The 21,378-nt window shown below is 48.8% G+C and overlaps 1 protein-coding gene across 1 annotated transcript in view; it reads right to left on the bottom strand.

Annotated features, from left to right (window-relative positions):
* Positions 1–12,770: 12,770 nt before the first annotated feature.
* CFAP70 (cilia and flagella associated protein 70) overlaps positions 12,771–21,378 on the bottom strand; it is a 39,960-nt gene continuing 31,352 nt past the window's right edge. The window contains exons 22-27 of the mRNA XM_065412356.1: positions 20,400–20,552; positions 18,485–18,646; positions 17,881–17,970; positions 13,669–13,770; positions 13,293–13,340; positions 12,771–12,851 (exon numbers count right to left, since the gene is read on the bottom strand). Coding sequence (XP_065268428.1) covers positions 12,771–12,851; positions 13,293–13,340; positions 13,669–13,770; positions 17,881–17,970; positions 18,485–18,646; positions 20,400–20,552 — 636 coding nt within the window. The remainder of the gene's footprint in view (positions 12,852–13,292; positions 13,341–13,668; positions 13,771–17,880; positions 17,971–18,484; positions 18,647–20,399; positions 20,553–21,378) is intronic.

Raw genomic sequence — 21,378 nt, 5'->3', positions numbered from 1 at the left:
TGGTGGTGCCGGGAGAGGGGGGATGCAGGTTAATGTCAGACATGCCAGCTCTGGTGAGTCTGCCAGGAAGGTCTGTGAAATAGCCCAGTTCAGGGGAAGACCAAGGGTCTGTTCTGCTGAGAAATGTGTCAGCTGGAGCTGATGGCATGGCAGTGTCTTTTGGGCCCTCTATGAGCCTTGTTTATGGGGCTGCGTGGAGCATGTCTGAGCTCCCCAGGAGATACCCTGGAGAGCTTAGACAACAGGACCCACCTTCCCCCCTGGATCCACCCCATTGTGCTGAGATTGCAACTCCACAGAGGAGTAAGGAAAGGGCTCCCTCCTCGGAGGCTGAGCCACTGCTTGGAAATTCAGCTCTTCGCTGAACAGGCTTCTGGGAAGCAGGGTCCTCCCTGGCAGGTCCCTTTACCTGCAAAGGTTGGTGAAGGGATGGATGAAAGAGCAGAGATGCTAGGTGGGACCGTACCTCCAGAGAGCCACCGGCAGAAGGCTGGAGCTGCACCCTGCTGACAAACTCTTCCCAGTGCTCCAGGATGGCGAAAACCTCATATAGCTGTTGCCTGGCACACAGCCCAAGCGCTCGGGCGAATCCCTGAGAGACAGAAAGATGGAGGTTGGGAATGCTGAGCAACAAGCCAAGGGGCCAGGATGGGCTCTCCAAGTCATTGCCATGGACATGGGTATAAGGAAGATCTTTTCAATCCACTGGACCTTGTCCAAGGCAGAACATACACATGTAGCATAGGGGATTGACAAAGAATGAGGGATCACTTGACAGTGGAGGAGCAAAGACCTCACCTCTCTTTCCTCTTCTTCTCGGAAATCGACCATCTCCACCAGAAGCCATAGCTGGGGCTTGATGCTCTCTGCTGGAAAAAACATCAGCACGGTGCCCCAGCACTTGTAGAGAAAGCTCTGCGAAAGAGACACCATCATGCTGGATGCATTGGGCACAGCCTGGCATGCACAGAGCCCACTGGGTATAGCTGTCTGCTTCACTGACCCCAAGCTGCCCTGGTTAGCGACTGCTGTTCTGAACTAGGCTCTGAACCCCAATTCCTTCCAGGACACTGACCTTGTCACCGGGCCGCTTATCACCGTAGGCCAGCTGGCGCCTGATACTAGTGATGAAACAGCCCAGCCAGGTGTGGTCCGAGATGAAGAAGAGAAGGTCTTCCAGGAACTGCCAGGGAAAGAAGAGCCAGTTAGAACCGAGAGGGGCCAAGAAACTGGTCCTCTCAATAGCTCCAGCCAGGAACCCACCACAGCTGGGAGGGGAGGGGAAGAGGGAGCGTGCACTGTCACCCCCCACGTGTCTCCTAATGCTTCTGAATCCTTGTGAGCTGCCCCTGGTGCTTCTCCAATTGCATCTGCTGGACTCAGCTGCTTCCTCTGTCCCACAATGTAGTGCTGCTGAGGGGCCTCTTAATCCTGCCTCAGCGTGGAGGGGGCTGGACTAAATGACCTCTTGAGTTCCTTTCCAGCCCTCCATTTCTCTGACCCTTACCTGCAGCAGCTGCTGCTCCCACTCCCTCTGGCAGAAGCAGGTCTTGTGATCTGGAAGAGATGGGCAGGTCAGTTTCCTTTGTGTTTAGACCCTTCTACTGAGGAGCAGCCTTCAACTTGGCTCTTGTTTGGCAGGGGGTGGGGAGGAGCTGCCAACTCACGGGCCCCGAGGGGACCCATGGCTCTTTGAAAATTGCTGATGGACAACAATGCTCCTCAGACCCAAACCCCTTGATGTGAAATACCCAGGAGTTCTGCTTGCCAAGATCCTTCCCCAGGGTGTGAGATGTCGAATGAAGGTTAGATACGGTCCTGGAAAGGATCCTGCCTGTCTAGGCATGGGGGGCTGGGCTAGATGAACCAAGGGATATGATCCTGACGTGATCCTCTCTGATTCCAAGGTCACAGCATCATATTATACTGGATTCAGAGGGAGGCCCTGGCCTCTCCCTCTCTGAGCCCAGCATCACGGTGTCCCCTCCCTTTGCTCCTGCAAGGGGAGACACTCCCTCCTCACCTTCCACATAGAGGAGCATTTCCGTCTTGTAGCTATTCCAGAACCGGCTCGACCCGGCCTGGAACATGCTCATGAGCTGGAAGAGGAGGAACATGGCTGCCCTTCTGACCTGCACCGTCATAAACGAAGACGCACCGAGCACCTGGCGGACAAAGAGGCAGAGGTGGCTGTACCCCTCCCTTGCGAGGCAGTGTGAGAAGGGAGCTCCCTACAGATGCAGGGGGAGAGCTCAGTGATGGAGGGAAGGAGACAGCAGGGAGGTGGAGCTGACAACCAGGACAGGATTGAGATGGATATTTCAGTTGATCAGGGACACTCCATGGACCAGCTATTGGCTCCTTCCATCCTCTCACTCCTGGGCTGGCTCTAGCTCAGATGAAGGGAGACAGGATTATCCAGAGGCCGTCAGGCAGCTGCTGAGTCAGATCCTTGGCCTAGGTTAGAGCAGCACAAGGGGAGCTTGAAGCAGCCCGAAAGAGGCAGCTGGGCCATAAAGGGAATCCCCAGCTGCCCCTTGGTAAGGGAGGATGCTGGAGGCCAGGGGGCAGGAGGGGGCCTGCACAACAGTCCCTAAAGGCTCATTCCAGCTGCCTTCTATTGGAGCCGTCCGAGGGCTGCACTGACTGGTGCTGGGGGACCTGGTCCAGCCCCAGGATTGGGGAGCCAGGAAGGTGGCTGGCTCAGAGAGCTTGCTGGTTCTGTTAAATGCCGAGAGGCGCTGGGTCGATGTGCAATGAACGCGAGGAATGTGACGAGCCAGCTCCTCTGGGGGCTGCGGGGAGAAGAGCCACCACACACTGCACGCCAGCTCCAGGAGCGGCCCCTTCCCACTGAGCATAAGGAACCTCCTGGCTGCGGGTTACTCACCAGCAGCCGAGCCAGCAGCTCCTGGGGGAGAGTGGACTTGGGGCTTGACCGACACCCTGTGAACAGAAAGGGGGGACATCCCATCAGGCTCTGGAGGGATCTTTTGCATTCATCTCTGAGCTCTACCTGTGCCCTTGACGGCTGGCTGTGTCCTTGCAGTGAGCCGGAACCAGAGCCAAGAGCTGATCCCCACCCTCACCTGGGGGCAGACGCCTCTCGCCACAGAAGGACTAAGAGCGGGTGGATAAAATACTGGGACTCACCTCTGTTCGCCTTGCCGCACCTCCTGGCCAAGGGCAGCCTGCCTTCCTCCTGCATCCTCTTTACCACCTCGACCGAGGTCTGCAGGAGGAGAGGCAGGGCTGGCCCATGGGCTGCTGGGCTCAGTTGAAGGAGCAGCCCAGGCCATAAAACCTGCAGAGCAGAGAAAAGCCATCTCAGTACGGAAATATCCTCTTCCTGCACCAGCTCTCTCTTTCCTACACTAGACAGGACCCCTGGCCTCGCCACCGCCAGCCAGACCTCTCTACCCAGCCTGAACCATGCAGCGATCCCCACCCCCTCCCCTTCACACCTATCAGTGTCTGCCTCCAGCACCAAATCAAGTGACACATGACTGACCCCCCGCCTTTTGTTGAGTGTAGCATCATCATTGACAGCACAGTATTTCCTAACTCCAGTCCCACTGGGAAAGGCTGTGTTCTCACGGCAGAAACGCAATACACCAGCTTGATAAATAAAGAGGAGACTAGGAAACCCAATACTATCAAGTGAAACCATGACAGGCGCTCAGGGAGGTTTGAGCTCTGACCTTCACATCCCCACACAGACCTGCACCACTTGAAGCACAGACGCAATTGCTGTCTGCTGTGTGGACAAGAGGGGGACTTAACACACACTGTGCCAGAGGGTTACACAACTCTTTGCTAGACAGTATAGAACAGTGGAGATCAGGAATCCCCGGGGGTCTATCCCCACCTGTAGTAACTAAAGCACGTATATTGGGCATGCTCAATCTGAAAGACAGTGTAGCTGAGTGCACAATACTTGGGTCTGCCTTATTAGAAATGTGGCTTCTAGTCTCAGCTCTGCCTGAAGTGACCGTGCGCAACCTCGCTGTTAATTTGTTCAGTGTGGGAAGGGGGCTGGCTAATACTTGACTGCTTAGGCTTGCGTTCTGACGCCTGGGTCAGTAATCAGGTCTGTGCAGTGTGTGGAAACCTAAGCAATAGTCGGCAGAGATGAGATTTGGATGTAGTGTCTCCCAGCTCAGTGGACTCTCCCGTAGGCACCAGGGTAGTGTGGGTGAGAGGCAGGAACTCCTGGGCTAGGGTTGGCTTTTGCAAAACAAGAATGTGATGGGCTGTATAGACCCCACCCTGTAACAGCCAGGGAAAAGTTAACAGAAGGACCAATGAAGAGGGACTGAGCTATGGAAGCTGCAGAACCAGCATGACTGACCACAGGGGATACTCGAGCGGAAGAGCCCCTGTGACACCAAACGCTGGCGTGCAGGGGCACTCAGACGGTGAGTGTTCCCTGTTCCAAAGACCCAGGTCTGGCTCGGATCCGGGGTCCATTTTACCCAACCCCATGATGTTCTGGAGCGAGGAGGCTCAGATAAATAAGTCTGGTTGGGGCCTGTCTCATCGAAAAGCTCAGACCCAGAGAGGCCTGTGTCCAATGGAGAGGGGCAGGGTCACTTACATTGGCCATTCTGGGGGAGTTAGCCAGGGACTGCAGGGTGCTGGAGCAGAGCTGGCGGACCTCGAGCTCCATGGTGCGCCTCCCGTCTGCTTCCTCCTGATGGTGAGAAGTAAGGGAGACACCAGGGAGATTTAGATTCGGTGGAGACCTCCGTGGCACGGTAACTCTAGTGGGCATGGCAGGGGGTGAAAATGGGGCTTGAAGAGAAAAGGCGCAACCCTGGTTGTGACTGTGCCATAAGCAGCCCAGGGTCTGTGTGGAGCCAGTTCTAGGCTCCAACCCTCTGCCTGGTGAAAACCAGATCCATCATGGCTTAGTCTCCTAAGGTGGATGATCACAGTGAGGCGAGAGAAGGAGGAAGCCAGGGGTCCTGCCCTCCCTGCGCGAGGGACAGAGCCCGGATGGCAGCTGGGAGAGGGATCAGAGAGAATGGGCTGGGAGGAAAAAACACTGTCTTCTATTTGTCATCATCTTCCATCAGTAGACGGAGGGTGCCGTCCCCAGTTCCATCTGCTTCCCAAGTCCTATTTGCTGCCCATCGCCTGCCCCTCCCCATCTGCAGCTGCCCCCCTTCCCTATCCCTTGACCCCATGTTCTGCCCTGTTCACGGACTCCCGTCACTAAGGTCTCTGCGGATTCTTACCGTGCTGTCGAGGGTCAGGGTGCACTGACGCACCAAGAAGTCAATTAAGGGTCTTGAGGCAGATTTCTCCAAGAGCCCATGCGCCCCCATTGTCCTTATAAAATAAGCAAGGGCTTCTCTGACCTGCCAGACCCAGACAGAAACAGAAATGATTTGCACACAGTGTGGAGGGACCTTGTCCCCTCCCAGTCCAGGCTGGGATCCTTTCTCAGCGGGGGGTTTGGTGAAATACTGCTAGGCAGCCCAGAGATGACAATGCAGCCGGAGCCCTGCAGGGATTCTCTCCCCCACCTTCTGCCCTACACTATGGAGCACTGATGGATCATGTGTTTCGATGCACAGGGTCCCGGCAGGCTCTGCACTGGCAGGCAGACATTCACTAGCTTTGGCCGCGTTGGCCATGGTTCCAGACTCACCCGTATGCTTGTGCTCTGCAGGATTGGCCCCAGGGCTATGAACAGCTTCTCAGTATTGTGCGTCATTTCGGAAACTGTAAGAGACACAGACACACGGCTCGGCAGGGCTGATGTTAAACCGGGGTGTGCAGGGACCTGAGATCTCAGGAACCTTAGAGCAACCTCAATGTCCCTACATGACCCTCCTGGCAGGTTACTCCCATGGGTAACCAGCTGCATCTGCCCACGCTTGCAGTTCCAGCAGTGACTGTCCTCTCTCATTGCCGCAGCATCGGCTGAGGGGCTGCAGGACTTGGATTATCTACTGCAGACAGGTATAAATGACCCCAATGAGGCCCAGTGCTAAGCGCTGCTAATTGCACAAGAGGCCATAAGACATCAAAAGACGAGGCCTCGCTGTGGGGTCACTTACTGTTGGATCGGACTATCCGGTCCAGAATGAAGAGACTGGCACAGGTCTCCTCTTCCTCGTCCTTGTTCAGCCTCCTGAACAGGAACACAAGCAGCTCCACCAGGAACAAGCGAGCTGCAGGAAGAGGAGTGAATCAGAATGGGGTGGGTGAATCATAAAGGGGAAGGGAATATAGTTCTATGCCTGGGCTCTGAAATTCTGCAGGCTCTGGGAAATCTCCTTCTCTGGGAAAGGTGAATGGGTTTCTTACCCAGATGGACCAGAGAGTCCAGGGCCTCTCTCCGCTCCTCCAGGTGCTCTCTGGGGAGATGACACACCTAAGGGAAGAAAACAACACCAGCAAAGGCAAACTAGATCAAGTGTCTCTCAGGCCAAGCCCTCGGATGGCAGAGTGAAGGGGTGAGGGTGGAGAGGCAGATTCTAATTCCCATCTAAAGAACAGGCCAGCAAGCTGGATCAGTCTATGAGTGACGCCGAGGCTTCGGGGGCCGTGGCTCATGTAGAAGCAGAGTTTGACGGGTCAGGAACCGAAGATGTGGAGCCTTGGAACAAGGTGCGGGATGCTGATGTTCCCGGTCAAAGGGGGTGGGTTGAGTGGGAGGAAAAGAAACCAAAGGAGAGTTCTCCAGGATCCATCCCCCAATGGGAACAGGATGAGGCAGGGACAGCTCTTCCCACAGCCTACCCAGTTTAAGCCAACAGGCCCCGGGATTTTGCCTGAGTGATCCCAGCATCTCTTACCATGGAGTGGAGTGCTGGGAAGAGGGTGCCAATGTCCTTCCTCAGGGCAGCCTCATCCATGTCCCCCTCATGCCTGTCATTGGTGGGCCCGGGCTAGTCACTGGGCACCTGGGGCTGGGCCTAGGAATGTCACAAAGCAATTGGGGGTGTAGCACAGAATGCTATCTGCATGTGGACCTAGAAATATCAGTGGGTACTGGGGAATGTCCCACACTCAGGAACCATCCCATTACATCAGAGCCAAGGGAACACCGGCAAACCCTGAAAAACTCGTGGGGTGGGTGGAATATTATGTAGGGTAGGGATTTTCTGCCAGAACATCAGTATGACAATAAAACAACATACCTTCCATCCAAGGATCTCAAAGCACTTAGTGAATTAAGCCTCACTAGACATCTCACATGGGGAAGCTGAGGTTAAGAGGCTTGCCCAGAGGCACACAAGTTTGTGGCATCAGCATAGCTTGTTTGTCAAGACACTTCTTAGCTATTCAAAGAAGATTTAATAGTCCTGAAGCGCAGATTACTCTGCCTTTACACAGAAGTGTTACTGCCTTCTACTTTGAAGTGTATGTAACCCTTTTGCCCATCTAAGTTGGCAGCAACAAGGGCCGGGTTCTGTATCTAGGGGTTCCGTTTTAATAACACAATGCAAAACCGGCTCGAGCCCCCACCCAGTGACCTGGGACAATTACATACCACCCCCCTGGGTACCTTTAAGAGGCAATACTTCCCCTCTCGCAAGCACGGAGTCTGAGTGTAGCAGAAAATGTTTAATAACATGAGGTAAACGACATCAGCATAAAATTGGAAAAAACACCACAAACAGGATTTATAACACAAACCATGAGCAAAACCCACCCCAGCAAATTGGGCTGTGTTCTTTCCCTTTGGCTCTTGAATTCAACAACCCAAAAAATTACCCAGAGTCCCCAAAGTCCAACACCCCCAAAGTCTCTTGGGTCCAGCAACCACCCAAAGTCCCAAAAGTCCAACAACCCCCAAAGTCTCTGTCCCTGGTCAGTACAGCCCCAGAGTAAAAAGGGGGGGGCACGCAGGGTGGCTGGCCAGCTGTCTGTTTCCCCGTGGGGGTTTCGCTGCAGCCTTCACCACAAGCCAGTCCACTTTCCTGCCATCCCACGAACTGCTCCGCTCTACAAGCTGCTCCGCTCCGCTCACCGACCTGTGAGCCGTTCCAGCTGTCCCCACAAACAGCTCCACTCGCCATTCCTTGGCCCACTTTAACCAGCCCCGCAAGGCTCCACGCCGCTCCTCCAGTCGTCCCCACAAATTGCTCCACCAGCTGCTGAGCAATATAGCTTCAGGCTCCCCCACTAGTTAACACAGCACTTAGTGATCTTGGCTCTTAATAACTTTAGCTCTTTTGTGATTTCAACTCTTAGCAATTTTAGCTCATAGTATAGTAGGGGAGCCCCAGTGCTGGTGCACCCTTGGCCCAAAGTGAATTCAGCTCAGCAGCCTGTAACTAGACTCCGAATGGAATCAAAGTTAGCTCTGACATTCAACAGTGGAGAGAGGAGGTGGTGCAATTGGTGTTTCAAACCCTCAGAGAGGGCCCATACCATCAGGTACAAATATACCTGTCCCCATCCTCTCTCAATTCACTGGGTTTTGTAACCCATGCCCCTTGTCAAGCAAGTGCTACTTAGGTAATGGTGAAGGACTTACTCAGTCCTTCTGTCATACAACAGTTCCACTGGCCTTGATTCACAGAATCAGGGTAACAAAACTTTATTCTTCCTGCCCCAATAATAGAGAAACTGGGGATCCCACACCAGCCAAAGTAACCACTTTCAGTTGCTGTTGTTTCATGCCAGGTGAGTGGGTGTGCCTATGCAAACAAGATCAGCCCCTGGAGTTCTTTTCCACACTCACCATAATTCACCACCAGATGTCAGGGTAGAGCTCATCCTGACTCTGCTTACATGTATTTAATCAGAGAACGAGACAATAGCAAAAGTGCTCAATCAAGAATCTGCAAAATATGGATTCTTGGAGAAAAAAAGCCCCAGGTATATACCCCCCTCCCCTCCAATCACAGAACACATGTACACAGGGGATCTCTCTTGTAGTGCAGCTGGCCTGTTAAGTGATCATCAGCAATACATAGGGCCCTACTAAATTCACGGTCCACTTTGGTCAAGTTCACGGTCACAGGATTTTAAAAATTTCATTATTTCAGCTATTTAAATCTGAAATTTCATGGTGTTGTAAGTGTAGGGATCCTGACCCAAAAAAGAGTTGTGGGGGGAGGAGTCACAAGGTTATTGTAGGGGGAGACTGCAGTATTGTCACCCTTCTTCTGCGCTGCTGGTGGTGGCGGCACTGCCTTCAGAGTTGGGTAGCAGTGGCTGCTGGCAGGGAGCTCAGCTCCGAAGGCAGAGCCGCCGCCGCCAGCAGCAGCACAAAAGTAAGGATGGCGTGGTATAGTATTGCCACCTTTACTTTTGTGCTGCTGTCTGCAGAGTTAGGCCTTCAGCAGCTGCCACTCTCCAGCCACCCAACTCTGAAGGCAGCAGCGCAGAAGTAAGGGTGGCATGGTATGGTATTGCCACCCTTACTTCTGTGCTGCTGCTGGCAGGTTGCTGCCTTCAGAGCTGGGCATCTGGACAATAGCTGCCCAGCTCTGAAGGCAGTGCAGAAGTAAGGGTGGCAATACTGCAATCCCCCTGCAACTCGCTTTTGGGTTAAGACCCCCAATATGAGAAACAATGGTCTCCCCTGTGAAATTTGCATAGTATAGGGTAAAAGCACAAGAAAGACCAGATTTCACTGGGGAAGACCAGATTTCATGGTCTCTGATGCGTTTTTCAGGGCCATCAATTTGGTAGGGCCCTAGCAATACAGTTCTGTTCTCAATGTGTTACAATTTCCCAACATGATTCACTCCTGCATTATTTAACAGGCAGCCCTGCCTATTCACTGCAGATTAAAACAACCTTCCTCCAAAATAGGGTTAATGTTGGAAGCAGGAGGTAAATCTTTAGTCCAACAGCTAATACTGCTGTGTGGGGAAGGTTGTATGCTCTTCTGGGAAACAGAGTGCTGATGCTTCACTGACAATTAGTGGCACAAAACGATCCGGAGAACTAACAGATCACTTGCTTGTACCACATCCTATTACTCCTCCCTTTCCCGCTCTCCTAACAGCCAGTTTCTTGCCAAACCTCTCACACTAACATTTCTAAAATCTGCTTTTTCCTTTCTGTCCCTACTACCAAAATCTTGGTTCACACCATTGTTGTATCTTGCCTGGATACCTAATTTCTTCCTTTCCAGTGTCCATTATTTTCTCCTCTCCAATCTATCCAGCATTCAGTAGCTCAAATATACTTGCTTTCCCACCTCTCTGGTAATATCACCCCCAGAGTACCTTCATCAAGTTCCTGTCTCTTTTTGTGTCAAGATCAAAATCATCTTCACTTATGGTTCTGCACAGCTCTGCGCCCTGCCCATGTTTCATCTTTTGCCTCCTATTGTTTCCTGCCTTGCCCCTATACAGTATCCCTCTTCCTGAGTATCAGGCATCTTTGCCATCCTCCCTCCTCAGAACACATAGCATTTGCCTTGCTGTGTACTCTCTACTCCTGTACTCTCTACTCTTCCCTTTATCCTGTCTCACTCAGTCTCTACTTAAAAGCATCAGAAGTTATGAGAGTCATTTGCTGTATAATAATCAACCCTCATCTCTCCTTTTTCCACCCCCCCTCTCCACTATCTAACTTCATGGTCTATGCTTGTCTAATTTAGATGGAAAATTCTTTGTGGCAGAATTATGGCACTGCATAAATGTTTATTAATCATAACAATGCAGGAGGACAAACCTCCAGCAGTTTCCATCACTATTGCATCTGTTCTAGTTTGCAAAGCCCTCTTCAGCTTGATCGGTGAGCTACACCACCCAACCAGCTGGCTTACAAAGCATCTCTGTTTTTTGTGTTGATTTTGTATCTTTCTTGGTAATTTTCTCGGTGAGGTGGACTCTTCTTCAATACACATAGGTCTCTGTTTTTATGGTGCTGGTACCATATACAGTTCTCATAACTACTGAACTGTTTTAAAAATCAAACAAAAATAAGTGGGAAAAAGAAACACATATATCTCTTTTGAGTAGTATCAATCTGACTAAAGGATGGGAAATCATCATTTTAGATATTAAATAGTATAAACGTCCTGCCTAGCTTAGGATAGCAATAATTCAAATAATAATTAAAAAAATCAGTAATTGTAAGCTCTGTGGGCAGGGACCATCTTTTTTGTTCTGTGTTTTGTACAGTGCCTAGCACAGTGGGGTCCTGGTCCATGACTTGGCCCCCCAACCGCTACAATGATACAAACAATAATAATGTTTGTTTATGAAGTGCCATCTCAACCTCTAGGTTATAAAACATAAGTTCTGTACAACATAGTACAAAGAAATTAATCAAAAACAGCCCTCTTAAAAGTCAAACATAAACAAGAGAGTAGATTTTTTATAAGGAGATGGGAGGGACAGATAATACATACGGACAGGCCTTGTGTCCTTTTGTTTTTTGAACACCCACATAAACTCTTTTGGGAAAAGTTTTTTGGTGTTTCTAAATGCATAAAAAGATGGACTAAGATTAATATCTGGTGCAAATAGAATCCCATCCTAGGGGAGGCCTTAGAACAAAAGCACAGCCTCCTGCTGATTTAAGGCCTGCTGGTGATATATCAGTAAAGGCAGGTAGCATACGAGCACAGAAGCCCACCAGGACAAAGCTAGAGGCTTTACAAACAAGAAGCATACAAAGATTGTTTCAAGTACAGAAACTTAATTTTATTAGGAATTAGGAATAAAATTAACGCAGCATTATAATCTCTCCTACCCTTCCTTCTATATGGCTGCCAAAACTGTTACAATAAGAACAAGACTCCAAATAAGGAAAAGATGTATAATATATTTTTTAAAGGTATAATCCTGATAAAACCAGTTCTGAATGATGGAAATATCAGTGGTTAACTGCTGGTTTATGAGTAGTTTTCTTTTACCAACCCCACCCTAACAGAAAAAGATGGTGGTTGGGTATCCAATGGTCAAGTACCAGTGTATTATAATAAAACCACTCACTTACTTACTTTTTGACTATAATCACTTCCTAAGATACCTTTCTGATAATGGTCCTTAAAATATGGTTCTACTCTGAAAAGTGACTGTAAAAATGGTACCTTCTTACTCAATAAATCTGTTCACTGTCATTATTTCAAGTCATATCTGCTTACCGACAATAGTAAGTTTTTACTATTTTATACACTTGCTGCCACTGCTTACACACAACTATGGGAGAGAGAGCTGGAATCCATTCTGGCTCATGCATCATTAACCAAACTGCTAATTACATGTCAACTGCAGAAGCTTTAATACTGGTGAAGATGTGTAACCCTGAAAGAACTCAGTTTGACTTTCAGATCTCAGATGGAGTTTACAGAGCTGGCAGTTAGGAGGAAAATACCTATATTTTTACTCCTAAACTAAGTGAATAGGATCTGAAAAATTATTAACAAACTATCAATTTGTAACCACATGATACCATTTTTAGAGTTACTTTTCAGAGTCTCACCCCATGTTAATTGCTTCTGAGCTATTTTATTTCTTATATTATACATGAGAGTTATTTTTCATAAAGCAGATGAACTGGGCTGATGAATGTATTATATGTTACATCAAGGAACTGAACATAACCAACACATCATAAAAGGGGAATTAATTCCCATGGCCTTCTATCTAGGGGTTCTCCTTCCCCCCCTCCACCCCCGTGCCATTGAGGGGTTTAATTTCTCCAGACCACCTGATGATCCACTATATCAGCAGGAGTTTGGACGTTTGGAATGTTTCATTAGTGAATGAGGGCCAAGACCATGATGTTCACCCATCTCCTGACTGAACAGAAGAGACCGTAGATCAGAGAAGAGGAAGTGCTCAGAACGATGGATTACCGAAGCCAACCATTCGCTGTACCTCATGGATTTCCTGGAGCAGTTCCTCATTCTTCAGCTCTAACTGTATGGAAAAGAAGAGGATCAAACAGGGACACATGAACAAGTCTTAAAGCACCTAAGATACAACTTTCTAGAATACTTTGGGCCATGAAGGAGGATTCAACCAATTAATCCCACTTAGAGACTGTAAAGAAAATAGAAATAGCCTCTTTGTCATTGTACCAAATATTTCCCTACTGCTGGTATCAGAAGTAATATCAGATGTCAGCAAGATGATAGCAGCTGACAGCAGAAGCCTCAGAAATGTCACCTTTAATTAAGTATCTTATTTTCAAATATAATTCAAACCTGAAAAAGGGCAAGCACTTCTCACTATATGAATATTCAGAATCCTCTGCTGAGAAAAATAGATGACTTCCTTTTTAATTGACATCAGACCATGAGCCGACCTCTTCATCCTGCTTTTTTTCCCCAAACTAGAAGGGATGAGAAAAATACAAACCTTCATTGCGTATTTGTAAGACTGCTCTGCCTCCAACTGCCTTCCTCCCTGAAAAACACCAGTAGCCTGTGAGAAGCTTGTTTGATAGGATAAAATCAGGTGTTTCAGCTACTGTCAAGAGACACATTTTAACAAGGTTGGATGACAGGAATACCTCAGCTGTGGAATATTTAGTAGGAGAAAGGGTAATGAGAAACAAAGGGGAAGATTGTTTCTTTTGGCATTAAAATGCTTCCACATTTGTGTGTTTCCAGAGAACAAACCCCAAACCTATCTATCTTTACCAATGAGGCACCTTTGAGACATATAGATAGACATTGATGTAGATAAAGCAGAACATGTTTCATCACATTTGATGTTGAGATAAGACACTCACTTGCATGCAGACTAGCGCTAGATATGCCCACACTTCGGCATTGTTGTTATTCAGGGCATTGGCCTCAGAGAGGGCATCTTCTGCCTCCGCAAGTTCTTTCAGCTTTATAGAGAGAGAGAAAGAGATGAGCAAAAACTGAACCGCAGGTGAAGTATTGCTCAGAGTTTAACACACACCTGGTATACGACAGCTGAAGAAATCAGTGTGAAAAAACCTTCAGAAATGATCCTCACTTTAGGCTCCTCTGAATTATACAACAATAATGACACAGTGTAACAAATTTAGAGCAGAGAGAGTGAGACAACTGCAATGTCAGACTCTTCTGCTCTCCTGACTGGAGGGAAAGCCCCTCATCACTGACTCAGACACTACCGAAGAGCCCAGTCCTCTTACAAATTACCCATGGACTATTCTCACTGAAGAAAGCAACAATCACTCTTTCACCGCCATGTGTCTAGAGTTTAGAAACTACTGGGGAACCCTTACGATGGTTGAGGAGGAAAGTAGAGTCACCCTGACCCCTCCCATTCACTTTCTTCAGATGAGGGAACCTTGCAAAGCAGCCCCTTGGGAGATGCTACACTCTTTATGGCTGCAGGAATCTCAGGTCTGTGTCTCTGTCTTTATTAAACCATTCTGAAAATCCTCACATCTTTAATAAAGAAAGGGTTATTATTGGTAGCCCTTCCCATCTGCTGACTTGCCTACATTCCTTCCAATGGGGAAAGCAATGTGAGTCAAAAGAAAAAGGATCCTTCCTGTTGACACTTAGGTTGCACACAGGTAGGTGCTCATTTAGAATGGAGTCCAGCACAGTAATTGCATGCCTATGTGACAATGTACTGAGTGTGTCTCTGGGAGCCCTCTAATACCAACTGGTAGAGTGCATGTTATACTGTAATCAGAGGTGAAAGTAAGCTGTAAGTAATACTAATCTATTAGAGTTCTTTGAAGGGGTCAACAAACATGTGGACAAGGGGAATCCAGTGGACATAGTGTACTTAGATTTCCAGAAAGCCTTTGACAAGGTCCCTCACCAAAGGCTCTTACGTAAATTAAGCTGTCATGGGATAAAAGGGAAGGTCCTTTCATGGATTGAGAACTGGTTAAAAGACCGGGAACAAAGGGTAGGAATTAATGGTAAATTCTCAGAATGGAGAGGGGTAACTAGTGGTGTTCCCCAAGGGTCAGTCCTCGGACCAATCCTATTCAACTTATTCATAAATGATCTGGAGAACGGGGTAAACAGTGAGGTGGCAAAGTTTGCAGATGATACTAAACTACTCAAGATAGTTAAGACCAAAGCAGACTGTGACGAACTTCAAAAAGATCTCACAAAACTAAGTGATTGGGCAACAAAATGGCAAATGAAATTTAATGTGGATAAATGTAAAGTAATGCACATTGGAAAAAATAACCCCAACTATATATACAATATGATGGGGGCTAATTTAGCTACAACAAGTCAGGAAAAAGATCTTGGAGTCATCGTGGATAGTTCTCTGAAGATGTCCACGCAGTGTGCAGAGGCGGCCAAAAAAGCAAACAGGATGTTAGGAATCATTAAAAAGGGGATAGAGAATAAGACTGAGAATATATTATTGCCCTTATATAAATTGATGGTACGCCCACATCTCGAATACTACGTACAGATGTGGTCTCCTCATCTCAAAAAAGATATACTGGCACTAGAAAAGGTTCAGAAAAGGGCAACTAAAATGATTAGGGGTTTGGAACGGGTCCCATATGAGGAGAGATTAAAGAGGCTAGGACTCTTCAGCTTGGAAAAGAGGAGACTAAGGGGGGATATGATAGAGGTATATAAAATCATGAGTGATGTGGAGAAAGTGGATAAGGAAAAGTTATTTACTTATTCCCATAATACAAGAACTAGGGGTCACCAAATGAAATTAATAGGCAGCAGGTTTAAAACAAATAAAAGGAAATTCTTCTTCACGCAGCGCAGAGTCAACTTGTGGAACTCCTTACCTGAGGAGCTTGTGAAGGCTAGGACTATAACAGCATTTAAAAGAGAACTGGATAAATTCATGGTGGTTAAGTCCATTAATGGCTATTAGCCAGGATGGGTAAGAATGGTGTCCCTAGCCTCTGTTTGTCAGAGGATGGAGATGGAGGCAGGAGAGAGATCACTTGATCATTACCTGTTAGGTCCACTCCCTCTGGGGCACCTGGCATTGGCCACTGTTGGTAGACGGATACTGGGCTAGATGGACCTTTGGTCTGACCCGGTACGGCTGTTCTTATGTTCTTATGGTACGCCCTGGTATGGCGTACCGGCAAGAACCGGTTTGCTGTACCGGGGTGGCCCGGCTTCCCAGGGGGGCAATTTAAAGGGCCTGGGGCTCCCAGCAGAGGCTGGAGCCCCAGGCCCTTTAAATTGCCACCAGAGCCCCACTGTTGGAGCCCTGGGGTAGGGCTGCGAGGCCCTGGGACCTGTTTAAAAAGTCCGGGGCTCCCGCTGTAGAAGTAGCTCCAGGAGTAGCGGGGGGCTCCAGCTGTCTCTGCCGCCCCGCTCCTTTAAATAGCCACGGGAGCCCCGCTGCTTCCCCAAGGCTCCCACAGCTATTTAAAGGGCCGGGGCAGTAGAAGCAGGGGAGCCCCGGGCCCTTTAAATAGCCCCCGGAGCCCCGGGCTGCTGCTGCTACCCCAGTGGGGGGGGCACTTACCTTACAGGGTGGGCTGGGGCTGGCTCTGACTCTCTCAGCCACACCCCTTCCACCCTAGGCCGCACCCCTTCTGGAGGCCAGAGCTGGCCCCAGCGTACCGGTAAGTCACTGGACTTACTTTCACCCCTGACTGTAATTCACAGCAGGTCTGACACACTCAGTGCCCCAACACATTGTTGTCATAACCTGTATCTAATAGGTGTTACGTAAGGTATCTTATGCAAACTGGTAACATGCTGGTCCCCAAAATCATTGCATGGTGTGTGTATGAATGTATACAAAGAGTTATTGATGTGTGCTGGAAATATGTTCTTAAGATATGTTTGGGAGGCAGCACATAAGCCCAGCCTTCCCTAGACAAAGGAATGTGTATTTATTTGTCTGACCAGCTTGATCACAAGCAGAGGACAATGCAAATATGTTTATATATAAGCTGAACAAAGCCATCAAGCTAACAAGAAGGGGAGGAGACTGCTTAACGATCATGATGGGGGATGGAATCTGCACCCCAGAAAGCCTTCCTGGCTCCAGAGACAATGAACTTTAGGGGATACAAAGACAAGCAAAATCCCATTTTGTTTATCCATCACTGAGGGGACTTAGTGTTCAGCACCTTCCAAGCCTCTGAAAGCTGGATTTGCTTGGCCTGAAAGGCAAGAGTCACTAGAAACTAACTACAGGTGTCTAACATTTGTTTTTTTAATTATCTAGTATCTAGACAAAGATAGTAACTTGTGAAATTAAGTTTTAGTCACTTGAAAGTGTGCTGTGTTTGGTTTTAATTGTAATCATACCTGTTTCTTTTATTCTTACTCATTAACACTTATCTCTTTTCTTTGTTAATAAACTTATTCTTGTTTTATTACAAAACCATCTCAGTGCTGTGTATTATAGTAAAGGGTAAGTCTTGAGCTAACCTAACAGGCTGGTGTGTGTTCTGTCTCTTTGGAGGCAGCAAACTTTCCTTCTCACTGGACACTCACAGAAGTTCTGGACATCACAGAGAGATGTTTCTGGGGAACTTGGGAATTGGGGTTCATTGACTGTTACCGGCAAGGCAAAGTTTGGACTGGCAGAATCCTGGAGAGTTTGCTGGGAAGGCAGATGAGCTAGTGTCAGAGAGCAAAGCTCTCACTTGCTGAGACTGAGGGTTAAGACAGTGTCTCACAGATCTGGGTACCCCAAGCAGGACATCACACCGAGAAAAGAGATTCTAGTCCCAGGAGGAGTTAATTGCTATACAGTGATTGTCTGTTCTACAGCTGGTTAGAGTATTTTTTCTCTCACAAACTTTCCATTTTAGCATCAGTGAGTCTCATGCATGTAACCATGATGGCACCCACTGCAATGTGGCCTTTACCCTAAGAACAGCTTTAGAGAACTCTGGTCCCCCCAGATAGTTTGGATGAACAGCTTTTACCTAAGGAAAGGGGAACAGTGGAAAGTCAAGTCATAATCTCATCTTCCCAAGATCCATGCAATTGTCTAAAGACTGGCCAAGCATGGATACTTTTCACTCTCTTACCCTGTAGCAGGCGATTCCTACTCCCAGCCAGGTCAGGCAGGATGAGGACTTCTTACAGGCCAGCATATAGGTGCGCTTTGCCTTATCATACTGCCAAGAGAAGAGATCAGTAAGTTGCTCTCTCTAATGTAACCATTCACTCTGCACCATGGCTGCTCTTCCTCCACAGGCACTCTGAAACCACCATATTTCCAACTGGGCTCATATAGGAGGGGACACTACCATCCAAATGCTGTTGGTTGTGGCCAAGAACCTACTCACATTTCCATAGCAGGCAGTTCTGCCTGTATAGCCCCTGAGAGCCTCAGATTAACAAGCCAACAAGAAATGTTTAGCTCTCCGTATCTAGTGCTAGAAAAATTATTGGGGTTATTATTACAGCAGCACCCAAAGATTCTGATCAGGATTGGCGCTAGGCACTGTACACACAAAGAAGTAAAACAGATCTCTGCTCCAAAGAGTTGAGTTCATTAAAAGACTTAATTGTATTGTCTGATCTGCAGCTATGAAAATAAAAGTTGCAATTCACATTATTCATCCAGAATAGTTACTTTCCCTGCCTTGGTTTATCTCCCATTTTTAGATCCCGTGTTCAGCTCCTCACCTCTTTCTCTTTCAGATAGATCGACCCCAGTCGCAGGTAAACAAAGTGTATCTCAGAAGCATCCGTTACAAAGCTGATGGTTCGCTCATAGCATTCCTTTGCCTCACTAAGATTTCCACTCAGGTAGCACAGGTGCCCTTTCTGTGCCCAAGCATTTGGATTCTATGTAAACAAACCCAGTAGTTAGACAAAGTGAGACAGGTAGGGCAAAGTGGACAAGAGATTAACTGGATAGCATCTAAACTCAGAAGTAAGGGAGATGATGAAGGCTATTTGCTTACAGATATGTATTTTACATACAAGCAAGTTTGAGTTTGTAGCGAGGAGTACTTGCACAACAACTACTGCACCTAGCACAATGTGGGCCTAATCTGTGACAAATACAAATATTAAAAAACATTTAGCGATATTAGTTCTGCTGCTGTCTGCATGCTCCATTCAACTTGACATTCTCAAAAGATGCATCTCCCTTTCATCTGAATATCATATTATATATATGAAATAGATAAGTGCACATGTTCACACAGGGAGAAAGGAACATATTACTCCTGGGGACATTCTGCACCCAAATTAAAAATTCTGCACACAATATTTTAAATTCTGCAAATTTTATTTGTCAAAATAACACTGCAGAATCACGCCAGTTTCAATTATTTTTGTAATTTATTCAAAATACCTGTCAGCAAGTATGTCTGTAACAATGCAGACACACACACAAAAATCCCCCCCGGGGCAGAGAGTTAAAGAAACCCCTATGACAACCCAGCTCCTGTTTCTCTGTCCCCTTCCCCCCCATCCCCCGCAGAGCCCAGCCACCCACAACCCCTCCCCTCCACAGCCCAGCTGCGGGGACCCCCCACAGCCAATACACCCAAACCCCCTCCCCCCACCCAGCCCAGCCATGGGTTCCCCCTAGCCCAGATACCTGCCGTCCTCCCCGCCAGAGCCCAGCCGTAGGGGCCCCCCCTTGCCCAGATACCCACTCCCTACCCCCCTGCAGCCTAGACACCTGCCCCTCTCGCCTAGGGTGACCAGACGTCCCGATAAAATTGGGACCGTCCCGATATTTAGGTGTTTGTCCCGCGTCCCGACCGGTCTTTGCTCGGGATGCAATTTGTCCCAATATTTCGCTCTGCCGGCAGCATTGGCTTGTTGGTTTTTTTGCTCCGTCGGCAGCACTCGGCTTTTTTTTTTGCTCCGCCCGCGGACCCCCCCCCACCATGTGTCCCGATATTTTCTTCCTCTCATCTGGTCACCCTACCCTCGCCCCAGAGCCCAGGGATCCAGAGGGACAAACAGCCTGATGCTCGGTCCCAGGCTTGCATGGAGTTTCCTGCGCTGCCCTTTCCTTCCCACAGGCCGTTCTGAGAACTGCAGCGGTCAAGAACCCTTTAGCTCCCTCCCCCGCCCCCGGCAGTGCCTTCAGTGTGCAAGCTGGGCTCTGCGGCCAGCAGCACTGCAGCCCATTTCTGTGGGGGAGAGAAAATTCTGCGTGCACAATGTTAATTTCTGCAAAATTCTGCATTGCACAGTGGCGCAGAATTCCCCCAAGAGCAACATATACACTGAGGGGAAAGAAAGACAGAGATCTACACAAAGAGGAGTCCTCCCCCTGATGTGTTGCCTCATGTAGAAGATCAACTAAAATGCAAAATAATGAATTAAATAAAGGGGAAGAGAAGTGAACCAGGCCAAATCCTGATGTTCTTACTCAACTTCTATGTAATCCTTGCTTAGGCAAACTCCTACTGACTGCAACGGGAATTTGATTGAATAAAGATCGAGTCAAGACCTCAGGACCTGACCCATTGGAACGAACATAGCAGTGGATATGCTGTATTATTCTGCAAAGCTCCTTGTGTTCTGAGAGAGCATGTTGACTGCTCAGGGCAGCATAGTGCTAAAAAACAGTTACCAGGTAGTCAATCTGGATAGCCTCTCGGAGACATTCTTCAGCCTTAGAGAAGTCCTTCTTGAGCAAGTGTGTTTGTGCCAGCACTAGGTAATACTCACAGCTGGGTCCTTCCTGCTGGCACAGTAGCTCATGTGCTAGTGCCCTGTGAACAAACTGAAAGAGAAAGCCACACACAGGCAATGTAACGAAATTAACACCAGCCATGAACATCCCAACCCCTGTTCTACTCCCAGCATGGAGAAAAGGGATAACGTGCAGCCTCCTCTGTGACCAGGGCCGGCTCCAGGCACCAGGCAACCAAGCTGGTGCTTGGGGCGGTACCTGGAGGGGGGCGGCGCAGCGCTCTGGCCGCCGGGGGGAGAGCCGAGCCCCAGCCGGGACTCGCCGCCCTCTCGCCGCCCTGCCCCCGGCGCTCTGGCCGCGGGGGGGGGGGGGGGGGAAGAGCCGAGCCCCCGCCGGGGCTCGCCGCCCTCCACCCAGGGCTCCGGCCGCCCTCCCCCCCGGCGCCCTGCCCCCGGCCGCCGGGGGGAGAGCGGAGCCCCCGCCGGGGCTCGCCGCCGCCCGGCTCCGCCCCCCCCCCCCGCAGGGGGGGGGGGGCGGCCGGAGGCTTTTTTGCCTGGGGCGGCAAAAAAGCCAGAGCCGGCCCTGTCTGTGACAGACAACCAGAATGCTCACCATGCACTATACGTATCGGAACACACAGGTAATGTCTCAAGATGACTTTACATGTTCCCTCAAGGCATCCTCTGATTTAATGAGAGGGTGTCTCATTAGCAGTTCAAACACTGGACGGATACATTTTTTCCTTTGAAATTTTAGCTTCAGTTGCTTTTAGTTGTCTTTGTTTGTTGTTAACACTCAGCAAATTTCCCATCCCTTCTCTGTCAAGTTAACGTCATACAGCACAATGTGGAAGTCACTGCATTCGAGGAGGCCCCTGTCAATACAGGCTAGGAGATAGTGGGGACAGAACTGAAAG

This window comes from Emys orbicularis, chromosome 10 (assembly GCF_028017835.1).
Source record: "Emys orbicularis isolate rEmyOrb1 chromosome 10, rEmyOrb1.hap1, whole genome shotgun sequence".
Lineage (NCBI taxonomy): Eukaryota > Metazoa > Chordata > Testudines > Emydidae > Emys > Emys orbicularis.
This window is presented reverse-complemented; position numbering and strand designations above follow the sequence as displayed.